The sequence below is a fragment of the Lycorma delicatula genome, chromosome 5, assembly GCF_047948215.1.
Source record: "Lycorma delicatula isolate Av1 chromosome 5, ASM4794821v1, whole genome shotgun sequence".
In the NCBI taxonomy this organism is placed as follows: domain Eukaryota; kingdom Metazoa; phylum Arthropoda; class Insecta; order Hemiptera; family Fulgoridae; genus Lycorma; species Lycorma delicatula.
In genome coordinates, this window is record NC_134459.1 from 144942646 (window position 1) to 144960884 (window position 18239).

The window sequence follows — 18239 nt, forward strand, 5'->3', positions numbered from 1 at the left end:
CGGAGGTCAGCATGCATTCCTAACCTGGGTCCAGAATTTTAAAAAGATTCACTTCAGTTTTATGTATATGTTTGTTTATTTGATTTATTAATAAAAACTATACCTATTTATAATAAAGAAAACTTTGACAATATAAACATGTAGTAATTATGTGTACAATATCTGTGTACCTAAAATAGTTTGTTCATGCATAAAATTTTCCTAGTCTCATTTCCTGTGTGATTATTGCAATTTAATTGTTGATATAAACAGGTTTTGATCTAAAAAAAGGTGGTTTCACTCATCTAGTTTTTGCTCCATTTTATTGTATGAAGTGATTTCCAAACTTCTCTAAAAAGCTATACATTGACTGTTTCCTAACTATGAAATTATTTGCAAGAAAAGTAACTTAATCTTAACATGTCTTCATTAATTAATTTAATACTGGTTTCAGTGACCTTACATAAAAAAAATTGAGAAAAATGTGTTTCATTATGAGAGATAACTTTTCATTTCCTTACATACTTAAAAAATCACTCCCATTTAATAATATTATAGAACAACTATTTATGAAACCTCAACTGTATTGTATTTTCATACCTAAATGTCCTTTTTTTTAATAAAAAAAAAGTCATAAAAGTTGATAAAAACAAAGAAAGCTCTTACAGAAATAGGTTTAAAAATTAAAATTTTATGACAAAAAAAACCAAGAGTATAAATTTTTTGTTTTAGATGGTTTGGACTTGATAATATTACTCTAAGTTTGTTATCATGTCAGAAAATAGGAAGCTTTTATAATCATCAAGTTATCACAACTTAAAAGTCTTTTTTGGAATAGTCTTTTTGATTTTGTTATTAAATGTTTCTGATGCTTAATTTATTATTTTATATTAACCACATATTGGTTGATTGTGTCATGTAAATGTTTTTGACTTTATCTGCATTGGAATTTATATATATATATATAAAACGTATTTTTTTAAATCAATGGTTTTAAGAATCATACTCCTTTGTACTATATACAAATATATTTATTTTATTAAATCAACCAAAGTACAGAATAAATAAAGTAGGATGACTTACCGTATTCCACTATATATGCAGGAGCGCTTTCATGATTTTCTTGCATCATCAGCTGCATTATATGTATTCATCTCAAATTACATTACAGACTTCTTTAAACAAAATAACATTTCATGCATTTATTTATTTTGTTTAAAATTTAAAACTGTCAATCCTTTTTTTATTTTAAACTTTTATCCAGTTAAATTAAAAATTAAAACAAAATTTATGTTTATTACTTAGTAGATGTTTTATTATGTGGTTATTTGATGATTATCAGATTTATATCATTTGAGTGGTATTTATAAAATTGAATATAATGATTGTGACTATATTTATATAGGAAAGACCACTACATCATTTAAAGCTAGATTCTTGAACATTTTAGAAATTATAAAAAAAGGTAAACTGGGTTTCTCTAATGTATCTGATCATCTGATTAAGAATAAACATACAATAATTTTAATTAATTTGTTTCTTTATAGTCGATGGTTTGAAGAAAGTGCCCATCATTCATCTGTAAAAGTTCTGATTCGTTTATTGAGAGATTTACGTAACAGATTTGAAGGGTTTGAACCTTTGACCCCTTGGATGCTTGATTTATTGGTAAAGTAACCCACTTAATTTATTAATGTGTAACTTAGAATATGTTTTCCAAATATTGATGAAGTGTCGAAATTATATTTTTTAGTTTAAAAATTGCTAAAAACTGGTGATGTAATTATTAAATTCATTGTTTGCTGCCTCTTTTGTAGTTTACTAGTAAATTTTGTGATATAGTATTTTATTTAAATAGTTTTGAGTAATTTTTATTTTAAATGAAGCATATATAAGTTTTTCATATAGCAGAATGTATAGCTTTTGTACATTCATTGGGTTATTTGCTAAATGTCAGAAATTATTTTTATAGATTTGATGTTAAAATTAGCATATTACATCACATAAGCAACTATGTTTGTTAAGAGACTTAACAATTGTGTTAGGTTTCTGACATAATAGTGCATAATTATGTTAACAATTTATTCTCTTCAGAAAAAACTGCTGATCAGGTTTTATATTTTCTAATAAAATTGTTTATAAATTTACGGTGTTAGAAATAGTGTTAAGATTATTATGTCTTTTGGTATGGGCCAGTACCAGAGAATGTGAGATTTTTTAAATTTTAACTTATAACTAACATTATGATAATGTCACTGACATTTTGATAAATGTCAGTTGATCCGTGTTGTTGAGTCTCTGTGCACCAAAAAATTATTTTGATGTGACTTAAATCATTGAAATTAATATGCCAGTTTTGAATCATACTTTCTTATTTTATTTATTTATTTTTTTCATTTTTTGATATTTAATCGAAATTATTCCGTATTTTTATTATTCTCATAAGTTAATACTGTATTTACTAGATATTTACTACACTTTTTTTTTAGAAGAAAAAGTTGTCTCAAAATAGGGGTGTGTAAATTATGCAAGAAATAAAAAAAATCAGAACATAACTCAATTTCAGCTCTTCAAACTCTGTATCCTATACAGTATAATTCTTAAATTAGTGTTAAATTTAAATTATCTTTAATGAAGGAATTAGATGCAATCTTATTGTTTGTGTGGTTCCAGTGTTGACATATGGTAGCCTAAAAAAACCCCAGGTATTAACATTGTTTTATTGCAATTGTCCATTATTAAAATGATTTACACTACTACTGAATGAATGTTCGTAATATTTATTAGAAGATAGAGCACAATTTCTTACCTTATGAAACATTGTCATTATCACTGGTATCAACCCTGTCCTCAAACTCTATTGTTACTTCATCATCATCTTCATCAGCGAAGTCAGTGGGAAAGCAGGTATCATACTCAGTCCTGTTAAGTGCATTCCATATCCCTGTTTTCTTAAAATGTTTTTCAGTGATCTCAGCTGAAATTGACTTCAAGCACTCAAGAACCACTTGCACATCATATTTAACATTTTCTGTTGGGTCATTCCATGTCAATTCAACCATTCTAGCTCACCCACCAACTCAGATTTTGATAAAACGTAGCTTGTTTGTTCTACCTATAGAGGTAAATAACCATACCAAATTTCAACTTTGTATCTCATTTCGTTATCATGTTTGGCCATTCAAAATTTTGCTAGTTGGTTGCTAAATGAATGTTGCAAGAGAAAAAGCGTCTGTAAATTTAAAATAATTTTTCATTTGTTTATTTTTTATCCAATCGTGAAATTTTCAAGTTTTTCTCTCTAAACTATATAAATATATATATATATGGAATAAAACAAGATTTATGCTTCTATACCAGCTATATCACAAGAAGACTGCTTGATGTGTTTCAAAGTCAGCCACATCCTGAAATAATACAATACAAATATTTGAAAAAGTATTTTTTTTTTTTTAATAAAATAAAGTATTTTGTAGTCTGAAATCATTTTTTTTTTGTTTCAAAACCAGCCAAGTCCAAATTCTGATTCAAAATCAGCCACATCCAAACAAGATATTGAGTTTTCTGCTAAATGTAAATAGTTAACAAAATAAATTTTTTATTATATAATTTGGAGTGACTTAATTATTCTAAAGTGAATAAATAAAAATTTTGACTATGAAAATGTTACTGCTACCAGTTGTTTTTCTGTCCTGAAAAATTTAATGAAATTGCTGTAGCTGATTTTGAAACTTGGCTACTCAAAAATATTACTAAAAAAAGTTGAATTACTTAGTTTACTAGTATTAATAAAATCCATAAAAATAAAGAAAATCACACGAAAACCACTATACACTCACACACAGAATTAATGTATAAAATCCTAAGCAGTATACACTATGCTGTTTCCTCAGGAAGCACAAGTAACAGACTGACTAGGCAAGCAAAGAATAGTTGTCTGATGATATGCCTGTCCAGACATGTATGTCTCCTGTTGCTACTTGCGCAGTTCCAGCAGCAAATAAAAATGACAGCACACTTTGTAAGCTGTTTCTACATGCAGCTTTCTTATTTTTGAATTCAGTTAAGAATTGTAATCAAATAATTACTTATTGCTGTAAAAATAGTGCAAGTGGCAGTTTAATAACTGACATAGGTCCTACAACAGCTCAATGAGTAATTTAAAAACTTTTACTTTTAACTTAAAAAACTATACAAAGAAATGAAAACCCCAAAGATTTTATTTATTTATATTATAGCCCATTTATAAGGATTATTTAAGAAAAAAATTTTCTGATTATCCCTTTCCCTTCTTGAGATTTAGAGTTTAACGCTAAACCATGTTTTCTATGTACTACTACTTTTATAGTAGCTAACAGTTTCAGGAGTATTGCTGTTTAGCAAAAATTTTAACCTGCAAAAAGAACGAGAGGATTTTTAAAAAAATACAGATGACAGATAGATAAATATAGATGATGACAGTTAGGCTTATAATAAGATGTAAATTGGCTGTAACACTTTTGTCATGCTACTATAGCTACTGGTTTACTGTCAAAAGACTATCAGAAGTTTTAGAGTATATTTTATACAGTTGTTAGTGCAAACTTAATATGAACACTAAATAATGCTTATTTCTCAGTATAAGATTAATTTGTCAAATAACTTTCTATTGTGTATATTAAGTAAATTACTTTGAAAAATGTTCACTGTATATTTTAGACATTACCCATTATTATTGATTACAGGCTCATAGTTCCATCATGAACAATCCAAGTCGACAAGCACTTCCTATTAATGTTGCATTCCGTAGAGTATTACAGTTACTTGCTTCAGGGCTCTTCCTCCCAGGATCTTCAGGTATAATTTATATTTAATTTGTTATTTTGGCTAATAACATTTGTTATGTATTCCCATTATGTAAAAAATTAAATTTTTTGCTTTTATTTTTGTTAGGTATAACAGACCCATGTGAAGGTGGTAACTTGCGTGTTCATACATCCTTGACATTGGAACAACAAGATACTGTCTGCCTCACTGCTCAGATCCTTGTTCGCATTCTGGCACATGGTGGATATAAACATATTCTTGAAGGAAACTCAAGTAAGTAACTTTTCTTTTTTTTGGACGGGCGTGTCTTAAGTGAGTAAAATATTATTGCCATAATGGCGTTATATGACCTGTCATGAGTCCCAAGTCACCCCAAAAAGAACATTATGTCAAAGAATAACTAAGGTCCCATGCTAGGCTTACTAGGAAAGTAGAGAGGTGAAGAAGTAGTTTTGTACTGGTAAACCGTTGTTTAGTATGGTTTCATGAGAGAAATGCCATAATTACTACCAAACAATGCAGTTTCCATCAAGGTAGATCATCTTTCAATCATGTAGTTGCTCTTGGATCTGCCATTCAGAACACCTTCCTACTTCACCAACTCCTAGTTTCTGTATTTTCGATATGCAAAAGATATATGGCACAGCTTGGAGGAGAGGAATCCTAAATAAACTGCATGAATGGGGTATACAAGGAAATTTCCTTGCATTTATAATAGATTTCCTCAGTAATCGGTCCTTTTGAATTCGAGTTGGATGAACAGTATCCAAAAATCTTACACTAGAAAATAGAATACTACAAGTTCTAAGCGTCACTTTGTTTGCCATAGCCATAAATACTATAACAAATTGCATTTGAAAACCCATTGTATTCTTTCTTTGTAGATGATTTTTCAGTTTACTTAGCATCTAGAACTTGAGCTATTGTGAGAGGCTGCTTCAAAACACAATAACCCATTTAAGAATCATGGTGTAAAATGACTGGATTCATGTTTTTTCCCGAGGAAACAAAATGCATCTGCTTTTCACACTTGAGGGAACATGTTGACCCTCAACTGTTTTTATGTGGTAAACCAGTTGAATGATGTACATGGATATGGATTAGATTTTTAGGATTTTGATTTGACCAACAACTGATGGGTAATTATATTTAAAGGAGCTGAAGGTAAAATGTTGGAACTGGAGGTAATTGTATGGTGCACTTATGGCTAAGAAAAGGAGCTGGGCTCTGATGCCTAGTAGAGCACTAGATCTCAAATGTTTCTGATATCGATTAAGATGTGTGTAAGAGAATACCACATCAAAGGTTGGATGATTTGGTTGTACTTTAATATGAGCTATATAAGAGCAAATCATTTAGTTTTGTTTATTCCAAAGGGATGGCTCACCACTGTCACCAGTAGACTTACCACAGGGCTTGAATGAAATACACCTGTAGCAAGACAGATGAATGAATGATGGACTAGATTGAGCATTCTAAGAGCAGTGGATCAAGCGGACGAATAAGCCACACAGCTGGAGTCTAAGCAGGAATGGACTAGAGCTCGATTGCATGTTGCTCTTCCACACGCATCTTAATCGATATCAGAAACATTTGAGATCTAGTGCTCTACTAGGCATCAGAGCCCAGCTCCTTTTCTTAGCCATAAGTGCACCATACAATTACCTCCAGTTCTTACTCTTACTTCATGTTATTACCCCTCTTGGTAGCCTTCTCTCTTTAATTACTATTTTACGCTTTGTTGGTTACATAAGAACACAAATGCGGTTATATAAAGAAAAAGGGTGTATATTATAAATAGCATGAATCCTGATGCTACATACAGACAGCTCTAGAAACATTAATTCTGTAGGTTGTGTTTTTGTAGTTGACAATAAAGCATACATGTTTGGCATCATAATTGTTTTCATTGTGGAGAATATACTTTTAACAAGGCCTTAAATATAATTAGCCCAACATTTTGACATGTACTTGTCTGTTCAGATTACAGACATGTGATATGCCGTCTGAAATGACTGAGTTTACACTCTGTCCATTTCAGACTTGGCTCACAGTTGTGTTACCACAACTGTGAGCTTCTACTGGATCCCCAGCCATATTGGAATTTCAGGCAATCAGGCAATGAGTGCTCTGATAGTACAGAAAAAGAGGCTTGTTTTTGTAGCCTCCTTTCTTAATTGTGTTGTTTCTGATGATCTTCCCTGTTTTCTGAAGAGGATGGTTCGTGATGAGTGGCAAAGTGAATAGAATGCTATCATCAACAATAAACTCCATCCTGTTAAGAATACTGTATTACCGTGGAGGTCCTCATGAAGGAATAACCATCTAGAGGAGGTTATTATTTGCTGTTTGTGATTAGGGCACCTAGGCTCACTCATAGATATTTTAGACTCAGACCGATGCATCATTTGTATTTGCTGCAACTGCCAACCATACCACATCCTTGTGGATTGTGTCTGTTATGCGGAATTGCATCGGAAGTTTAAACTAAGGACCAATTTCCTAAATATATTAGGAAACGGTGAAACGATGCTATCAAATGTTTTTAGTTTCTTAGGGCTGTCTGTTTATATTCAAATATATGGATTTTCTTAGTATGCTTCAGTTATTTATGCCATTTGGTGTATGGCAGATGGTAATTTTATTGTTTTAATTTTGATTACTAATGTAATATTTCATTGTGGCTTTATTTCGCTTTTAGCATTTATCATAGGCATTGTCCATTTACGCTGTGTTTTTGTATTACTGGAATTTGTTTTTTTAATTTAATATTTATTTATTATATAAATATCATATCCAGGAGCTGTGAAGCAACTTCATCTTAAACCTCCTATATCCCACTACATTCTTATGTTTACATTTAATTTATGTTTACATTCTTCATTCCTGTAAAAAAAGATTGGAATAGACAGAGTAATAGATTTATATATATTCTCTGTAAGTGTAAGAACTATGTGCAATTGGACCATGAGGTTTTAATACGCTGGACCCAACTGTTGTAAAAGTACTGCTTGTTACTAATTAGTTTATGATGCAATAACATGAAACCTCATTTATAAAATTTATAAGAAGCAAGTGTACAATGATTACTGCTAAGTTATATAACAGATATTTTGTTTGATAAACGCAACTAAGTAGAATTACAAAAAAATTTTGTTTTAAAATTCTATAAAAATGACTTCTCCCATAATTATATGTAAGGGCTGTTTTGGTAGATTAAAAATATTTGATTATGATTGACATTTTAACTTAGTAGATGGTATTAATTTCAAGTGCATGAAAATTTTTTTCAAAAAATTAGTGCGTAATAAATTAAGTGTGTATTTATTATATATAACAAATTAGCGTAAGTGAAAGAATTTGTATATTGTGGAAGAACATCAAATAATAATTACTAAATAATTTATATTAATTAAAACCAAAATAGTTTAAATCTTCATTTAAATAAAAACAGTTATATGATGGTCCTTTGTAAGTCAGTAAACTACATACTTTGCAAATTTATTACATAACTGCCCAAAAAGGAGTGTAATGTTTTTAGGGTGTATGTATGTATGTTTGCTCCACCATACTAGCTCAACAACCGAACTATTTTAGATGTATGACCCCGTGTTGGAATCCTTATGTTACAACTAGTATCTTAGACTATATAAATATGTATATATGTATGTTTATATGTAACTGCAAGGCCAAAAAAAAATCATATATACAATTCTAAATGGATAATTGATAGTATTTCAGTATCGATATATTTGTATCTAAAATAGTTCTGTTTTAAGATCTGCTCTGATATTGAATGAATGAATTACGGTAGTAGGATTTATTTTATAATTATTATTACTGTTGTTATTTATCGTTTATAAACATTAAGAAAGAATTTTATTATTTTTGACAGGCAGTATGTTCGATCATGTAAGCATGTTTTTACCTTTTGCTGTTATTTGTTGTTGTTGCTTCTTCTTACCTATTATTTAAAAACGTTTAAGAAAAAAAATCATGATTTTTTGACAGGCAGTATGTTCTATTATGTTCTTTATGTATATGTTTAATTTAATGACTGCTCAAAAAGGAGTGTAATATATTTTGGGTGTGTGTATCTATATATTTATATTTGTTCCACCATAGCAACAGCCAAACCAATTTAGATGTATGGCCCCATGATGGAATTCTTACATTACCGGGAGTGTGAATACTTACATTGTGGTAGTATAAATTTCCCAGTTGAAGCACAAACTTTAATAAACTGAATCAATGAACTGTGATTCTCTTATCACTGTGTGAGCTGGGTTTGAACTGAATGATTCAAATAAATAATATTACAAAAATAATAGAATTAAATTTATGTTAAATGACATAAACTAATTTTAAATAAATTTTTTTAAATTCTGTTTAATAAATATCTCTGTGTAATAATAATGGGCTTCCCATGGGAGACTGCGTATTAGGATAGAGTGATGAGGTGTTGCAAACACCTCATGCGAGGCTAGACCAATCATCACCATCAATTTGTAACAAACGAGGTGCCTCTGGGGTGCTGTTTTGGGAGTGCAATGGGGTGTTCTTTTAATATCTATGCAATCGTCCAATTTTCAAAATTCAAACGTGGAATTTGTTAGTAGGTTGAAGGCTAACTTTTGCATACATCAGGCATTCTCTCAATCTGACAGATAACGGTTATTCAGAATGTTACATCTTTGTGATTTTCAAAATTTAAACGGAGTATTTGCTAGTAAAATACAAAATCATGATGGAACCACAAATCAGAACAAAAATTAACTGATATACTCAGAAATTGATTTTATTATTACATGGCTGCCCAAAAAGGAGTGTAAATGTATTAGAATGTATGTATGTTTGTTTAACCGTAGCATCTCAGCGGTTGAACCGATTTAGATGTATGACTCAGCGTTGTAATCCTTACGTTACCGTTACTGTCATAGGCTATATATATATAATAAATTTAAAAAGTTTGAAAACAGAATTGTACTATTTACAAATACATATACAAAATTGTCACCCGCATGCTCCATATTAATAATTATACTATATTAAAATGCTGTGTTTTTCAGGAATGGTTTTTTTGAAATAGTATTTTTTAATATTTATATTCAGCATTATTTTTCATTAAATTTTTATAATATAATACGCATTTCTGAGAGCTTTAGCTCATGCTCAGCATGAAGAATTCTTTTCGTTGTTACTCTGCGCTCTTCTCTTTTTTTATGTTCGACAGCTTTTTCTTGCCTTTTGTCTTTATTTAACGGCTATTTTTTTACACGGATAAAGGTTTTTTTGATAATTCATATTTTAAATTAGAATGAAAATAGAAATTGTAAAATAAAATTACCTTTAAAAAATAATTAAAAACGTCTCAAAAAAGTGGTGATATTTTTCAGTTCTTTCTGCACTTCAATTTTTTTAAGCCACCCAAATTAAGAGGTAATAAATTATTTTTTTTTAATATGCTATCAAATTTTAGAAATCAAAATTAAAGATGTATGTATGTATAAAGTTTTTTTTCTTCTTTTTAAAGTGGTTTTATGTTTAAATCGAATTTTTGCTATAATAACCTTAAACTATTTTAACAAGATTTTTCAAGAATCTCAGTTGAACCTAAGAACCGTAAGAGTATAGTTACTGCGAAGAAGATTGACTATTTAGGTACTACATTAGAAAAGATAGCTCAGTGTATGGTTTAAAATCAGACACTCAGCGCTGCCTATGGGCAGCTTTAGTACTAAGAACATTCTGTATACTAGTCAGAAGGAGTTGGACAGTCTTAGAGTATGCATGCACGCCAGTACTGCCTCTGCATTATAGTAATATAGTTTAATATTGTTAATATTATAAATAGTATATTTAGTTATCAATCAGTGTGTAATTATTTTATGTATACTTCAGTCCATTATTCTGCTACAACGTACAGCCCGTTATCATTGAGATCAACGTGCGGGGAGTATGTTTGGGTTTAAATGCAGACACTAAGCGCTGTCTATTGGCAGCTTTAGTATGAAGAATATTCTGTATACTAATCATTCGGAGTTGGACAGTCTTAGAGTATGCATGCACGCCAGTACGGCCTCTGCATTATAGTAATATGGTTTAATATTGTTAATCTTATAAATATAGTCTATTTAGTTATCATTCAGTGTGTAATTATTTTATGTATAATACAGTCCATTATTCTGCTACAACGTACAGCCCGTATACAATGGTCTTCCGAGCCGGATATTTTTTATTGGTCGTCCGAACCAGATATTTTTTATTGTGTGCAGAACATAGTTTGCGTATAATATATCGTAATATATAGTATAATATAGTTTGTAATATATCGTATAATATAGTTGCGTAATAACATTATAAGAAGTGCGGTTAATATCCATGTGTAATACAGTAATTAAGGGACAGTCTTCGCAGCGCCTGTTTAATTCGACTTGGAATGCAGACATCGACCTTGGTGCTAAGTAAACAGCCATTTCATCGTGACCTTCAAGTCAGGCTACCTGCTGCCAGTCACTTATCTTATTTGTTTTAGATAAGTAATAACAAATTGGGAATTATCAGCTCCTTACTTACGTTCCTATCTATGATATAGATTTACATTTACATTCCGTCATTTGATTCCTTTATCATTCACATTATTATTTCTTACTGATTAATTCCATCCATATGGTCTATATTTTTAATAATTATTAATTTCTTATTTTCCTATAAATTTTTAATTTACGTTGATAGTTATATCTATAAGAATTATCATTATGTCTCTTGAAGTAGAAATTACAACTTTGAAAAAACAAGTAGGAGTATGTAAGGCTCAATTAACACGCATAAAAACATTTCTCGATAAATGTAATGAGACACGAAAAAGTAATATTAAAGTTAGATATGATGCAATGCCAAATATTTTAGATAATTTTAATAAAACACACAGTTTGCTAAAGTACAGGACGAGAAAAATTACGATACGCATTTAGAAGATAGGTTAGATTTTGAAGACAATTATTATGAAATTAGGGCGCAAATGGAAGAATATTTAAAGGAAACATCAGTTTCAGAAACCCAGCACTTCAACTCACACCAATTTTGCATTAACGAGAATAAACCTTCAGTGAAATTACAAACTATCAATTTACCTTGTTTTAACGGTACGTACGAAAATTGGATGCCTTATGCAGATGCATTCAAGGTATTTGTTCATGACAATAAAGACGTTAGTCCAATTCAGAAATTCTACTATCTGAATTCTACACTGACATATGAAGCAGCTCAATTAATAAAAAACTTAGCTGTTACTGATGCTAATTACCCGGTTGCTTGGGAATTGTTACAAGACCGATACGAAAACAAGAGATTGATTGCATCGGCTCATGTTAGAGAAATAATTAATATTAAGTTAGTAAGGAAGACGCCAACGAATTGCGTCAGTTCATCAATATGGCGATTAGTAATTTTAATGCTCTCAATGTTCTAAATATTCAAACACCAATTGATGAAGTAATTTTAAGTCAACTGTATATAGACAGATTCGATGCAAAAACCAGACGAGAATGGGAATTAAAAAATTCCACACAAGATTTTCCATCTCTCAAAGATCTTTTTGAATTTTTGGAAAATAAATGTCGCCTTGGAGGCTTTAGCCTCTTCAAGCAGTAAAAAAAAAAACAAAAAAAACAATGATAACAGGCTGTACGTTGTAGCAGAATAATTGACTGTAGTATACATAAAATAATTACACACCGATTGATAACTAAATATACTATTTATAATATTAACAATATTAAACTATATTACTATATAGTTTATATATAGGCATAGGCAGCGCTGAGTGTCTGATTTTAAACCATACACTCGGTATCTTGATAAATTTTTATTTTCTCGAGAATATCTTCTTTCTCATCACAATGAACTGCTTAAGTTTGCAATAATACTTTTGAGAATCCTTTAAATTTATTTATTATATCTCATAAAGACATTGATTTCCGGATGAATTTGCTACTAATTTTGTAAGTTATACAAGTTTTTTGATTAATCAAAATTTGGATATTCGGGTAAAAAATAAAAACAAATTATTAGGTACCAATTGATCAATACACGTTTCACGACTTTTCTGGTTTTGTATAAGGCTACAATATTCACTTCATTTTTGTTGAGAAAGATTCATTCATTTTTGTTTCTCAAATTTAACAATGTTTTCGTTCCTCCTCTTTGGTTACATTTTAAAAACATTAATTTTTTTTCTTAAATTTTATGAAAATATTCTAATTGATAAAGTTCATATTTTTTTTTAATGTTTTTTGAGATTAATTATTTGTGTTACGGAAAAAAATGTTTTTCAACAAACATAAAAACAGTTTTTTAACCCACTGGGTTGGTCTGGTTTTGAACTAGTCATCACGAATCAGCTGATTTAGAAGTCGAGGGTTCTAAGGTTCAAATCCTAATAAAGGCAACTATAAAATCCGAATAAAAGTAACTAGTTCTATTCAGATTTGAATACTAGATTGTGGGTATTGGTGTTCTTTGGTAGTTGGGTTTCAGTTAACCTCACATCTCAGAAACGGTTGACCTGAGACTGTTCAAGACTAAATTTTATTTAGATTCACACATATCACCCTCATTCATCCTCTGAAATAATACCTTACACAGTGGTTCCAGAGGCTAAACAGAAAAAGAAAAAATACAACTGACTGACTAGAAAAAAAACTGATGCTTCTGTATTTTATATATATAGGAATGCTGTTGCCATTTGCAGAAACTTTCAGGAGGGTGATTGGGCACGTAAAACAAGAACTGATATTGAAAAGAGCGAGCGATGATAATAATGGAATTGTGGCTACAGAAGCCAACAACAGGTCGTAACTGATGACACATCACGTTGATGACAACTACAACAACACACATCACGTGGGACGTACGACATCTGCACTTGACGCTTAGAGAATCAGTGGAATTGAACAGTATAATTAAATCGAATAAGAAGTTGCCTACCGGTTTCTCCACTTGGGATTTGTTCATATGTCCTAGCATGATGCAGAATAAAAATACGATTTGGTCAATCCAAACAACATCAAAAGAGAAGCCGGATGATACTGGCGTTCTAAACAAAAAGAGCAATGTTTTTTTTCGACAGTTGTGTTTTAAAATTTTTAATATTTACCTCTTGTTGTTCCATAACATCTAATTTCTCGATGAGTAGCATCCTGGAAATTGAAGAGTGCTAAATAAGGAACATAATTTATGATAGTTGTGATTCCACATAGAAATATAATGGTGTAGTTATACTATAAATTAGTAAAATGTACAAAAGAAATTCTTGTTAACTAAATATTTCTGTTAAGAGTAATACAATATAATAAAAATTAATATATCAGTTAGAATTAATGTTACATTAATGCAAATCTTTTAAAGTTTCCTGTCATCAGTAGTTGCATCACATGTTATGGTCACACACAAACTGTGCATATTAATTAAGCCATTTAATTTTTATTTTGTCAGACCAGTATATATTTGATACAAAATTAAAATTATTAATATTGAATTTTAAGGCAATTTTTACCTCTCTTTCAACAATTAATGGGGAATTTTTACAAGATGCTAACTACTATATTGCAATAATATGATTTTAGTTCCCACATTAACTTAAAATTAACAATTTCCAGAGTTAAATTGTTTATAATTCATTTGTGAATGTTTCTGTACATTAATAAATTATGGAGATGGGTGAGGGTTTTCCTTAAGGAAGCCTCATTTGTTTTCAGTCAACCCTTCTCATACATTCACAAACAGATCTTTAACAATTTTGTTTTATTCAAACTGAATATCTACATTTTCTTTTATATTTTTGTCGCAGTTTACACTCGCATAGAGAACTTCCAAATTTTTAATTAAAGATCTATCATTTGATAACTGTACTTTTTTGTCATTGTATTGTGAACACTGAATATTGATTCATTCATTATGCAGACAACCATTATTGGGTTATTTATACTAGTTTTTAAAATTCCAGTATATTAAAATTTTCAAGGACATTTTAAATATTATTTTAGATGATAACAGTTAAAAATAAAAATCATATGAATGGGTTTGAAGAAAACATTGCTATTACGATGAGGAAATCCATTACATAAATGAATTAGTCATATTCATGTGAAATTTATAAATGAGGTTTTACTACATTAATTATATGTTTAGTTCCATCACAATGCAGGTGATATTAAACTTGCAAGTGATGTCTTCAATTTTTTATGCAGTGTCCTAGAAAGACTTAAATGTATGGGGTAAAACGACAAAGTAATGTACTTTTTTCTGATATGAAATAAAACAATATTATACTGCATTTTGGCAGTGGTACCAAACATTTATGAATTGTTGAGTGCTTCATTAGCTCTCCAAAAATGTGAAGTATTTTTGTATGCAGTATTATTAAACATAGCAGGTTTTATAAGGTAATCTCCCATTTCTTTGCGGTTTTGTTTGTTTATTGTCATTATTTTTTTAAATATTGCAGCTAACCTTAATTTTTCTGATTGTGTATGCTTTTGTCATTTATTAAGCCAGAGTCTTTGTCACCAGTATCTAAATTTGGAATGTTTAGATGTCATAAAATTCATGTAGACAGAGGATTTGATTGGTTGAATACATAACTTAGTTAAAAATAGATACCTACAAAATGTGTTTTTTTTAATTAAGAAAAGAATAGACAAGAAAAATTAAGAATTAATTTTTCCTTCAAACAAAATTTCAGAAATCAGTAGATTAACAACAATTAATTTGATGTGAAAGAAGAATTCCAGTTTTATATTCTGAGGAAATTTTATATTCTGAGATAATTTTCTAAATGACAACATTGATGACATTGCTCCATTATATTGATAAAAATAGAACTAATATAATGTTGTTTGCATAATTCTACTCTATAGAATATATCTACTACTCTAACAATGTTCTGTTTTATTTTATATATTTATGTGAGCGAGGATGTGTTTGTAGGTGTTATTTTCTTTTGCTGTGCTTTATTTTGTAATTTTCATTGTTAAAAGTAAAATGGCCAAATTTGAATGTTTAGTTCTTACTTTAAGTGAGAAATTCAGGTAATAAAAAAATAGAATTGTGCTTATAAATAGTTACTATTACATTGTCACCCAATTGCAGTTAATAGTGGTTAAATACAGAACAATTTTTTTTAAAAATTTGAATTTTTAAAGGGGAATTACCATCAGAAAACCATATAAACTGGCCAAAGATATTATATGACACAATTGTTATAAAATAGTACTTCTGAAATATATCTTATATAATATTTTATTAACTTTGGCTTAATAAATTAGAAATAAAGTACAGCTTCTTCAATTTTGTACCTCAAAACAGGCAACCAATAAATAGCAGAGCCACATAACACAATAGTCTTTATAAAACCCTCAGAGGCAAAATTACATGAGGTCAGATCTTGTGATCTTGGAGGCCACCAAAAACAAGCTCTGTCCATCAGGTCCATGCCAACAATCCACTAGGTCGGGAAAACATCATTCAACCAATCCCATACAGAGATATGCCTATGAGAAGGAGCATGATCTTGCTAAAAATTAAATTCTTGGATATGTTTTGCAGTTGAGGAAAGAGCCCATGTACACAGCATATTCAAATAAACAATTCTGTTACACTAGCTTCAGAGAAAAAGAATGGCCTGTATTGCGCAGAAAACATTTAATTTTGGGGAGTTCCTTTGGCATTGTAAGAGTTCATGGAGATTTTCTGACCATCAGATACGGGTATTGTGTGTGTTAACTTTTCCACTAATATTAAACATTGACTCATTGCATTTTTATAGCGAAGTCAGCACGCACAGCATATCCAGTAGGCTTCAAAATCCTGTAACAACTGTAAACAGTATGGATGCATATGTAGACTTGCGTTTCCTTAAAACATTCCACACTGTCATCACCGCTGGCATTGATAGTTCACGGTTTATCTTACTTACAGTTATTTTGGACTCCCTGATAGGTTCAACTTTTTTTCCTGACACCTTTTTCGACCCAAATTCATCAATTTACACAGACATATTTGCCAATCAAGTGAAAATATTGGCAATCAGTTTACCCACTCAATATGATTAGCATTTTATGTTTGAATTTTTTATGTTAGAGTAAAAATTGTTTAATTAAAGATTTATCAAACCAGTCATTGCAATATTGATCATTTTGGAAATTGCTTCCTCACAGCATGCAAGCACAAGGGTGTTCAAACGGTAAATCAATTCTAGGTCAGAAGTTGTATGCTTTGTTATATGACAGACATCTCAAATTAGATGCCACTGTTACAAAATCAGAAAGTTATAAGGTTCACGAAGGGTGGGTTTTTTTTACCATTCTTTGAAAGAAGTACACAAATTTCAAGAGAATCTTATAAACATCCATTCTAATGAAATTAAGGCTCTGTTACAATTTTCAGGCTTCTTTTACAAAACAGTCTGTCACAATTTTTCTAATTTTTTCTTCAATTAATGTACGTTACAAATGTATCAACTTTTTTCATTTCTAGGACTGGTAACTGACACTTCTGTTTTCAATGGAGTTGTCGTATCTCCATTGGATAAAGCATATGAGAAACCCTTAGATTCAAAAGATGGTGAAGGTGAGGAAATGGATGCTGATAATGGAGGTGATGAAGCTATGGAGACTGTTGAAAATTGAATTTTATACAGAGATTTTATTTTCTCTATTAAGAATTACTGTCAAATGTTGTATTATTATCTGTTTTGTCTAAGTATCTGTAATGTTTTTAATAATGTATTTGTACATTTTTATTGTATAAATAGCATTAATTAGTTATAGGTTATTTTTGCTATCATTTTAATATGTAAATCAAAATCCTTATGGATTTTGTTACTTAAATATTGTAAAACTGTCACAGTATAATGTTAAACTATGGTTGTTTGTTCATTCAGACATAATTTCTTTGTATTCGTTTTCAGTGTAAGTTTATTACAATAAATATTTCTGGAATCTGTGAAGTATTGTTAATTCTTTACTTGTTGTTCTTGTGCCATTATTGTGATGAAATTCCTTTCTAACATCTTCATGGAATGCGCTATTCAAATTTATATGCTGTGAAATGAAAATTAAAGAAAGAAATAAATAACCTGGTGAAATTATTAGGCAGATTCATTGAACACAATTGGTACATGGTTCTCTGTTAGCTTCATATAAATAAAATGACAAACAAATTGAATATTACTAATTTTTTTATAATAATAGTAACAAAAAGGTTTTATTGTTTAATTAAAAGTAAATTCATAGTCTGAAAATGCAGAAGGCTAGTCAAACATTCGTGTTATAGATTTATACTGTACACTGAGGCTTTCATCCTCTCATTAAGCCTACTTTTATTACTTTATTTTTCTTTCTTAATAATATTTATATTACTAACAGTTATTTATTTATATTAAATAATATTTA

The 18239-nt window shown here is 29.8% G+C and overlaps 1 protein-coding gene across 2 annotated transcripts in view; it reads left to right on the top strand.

The window, feature by feature from the left end:
* LOC142325457 (interleukin enhancer-binding factor 2 homolog) overlaps positions 1-17794 on the top strand; it is a 43338-nt gene extending 25544 nt beyond the window's left edge. For both annotated transcript variants that reach the window (XM_075367250.1, XM_075367251.1), the window contains exons 6-9: positions 1527-1647; positions 4704-4815; positions 4912-5058; positions 17323-17794. In XM_075367250.1, coding sequence (XP_075223365.1) covers positions 1527-1647; positions 4704-4815; positions 4912-5058; positions 17323-17474 — 532 coding nt within the window. In that variant the 3' untranslated portion in view covers positions 17475-17794. The remainder of the gene's footprint in view (positions 1-1526; positions 1648-4703; positions 4816-4911; positions 5059-17322) is intronic.
* The last annotated feature ends 445 nt before the right edge of the window (positions 17795-18239 follow it).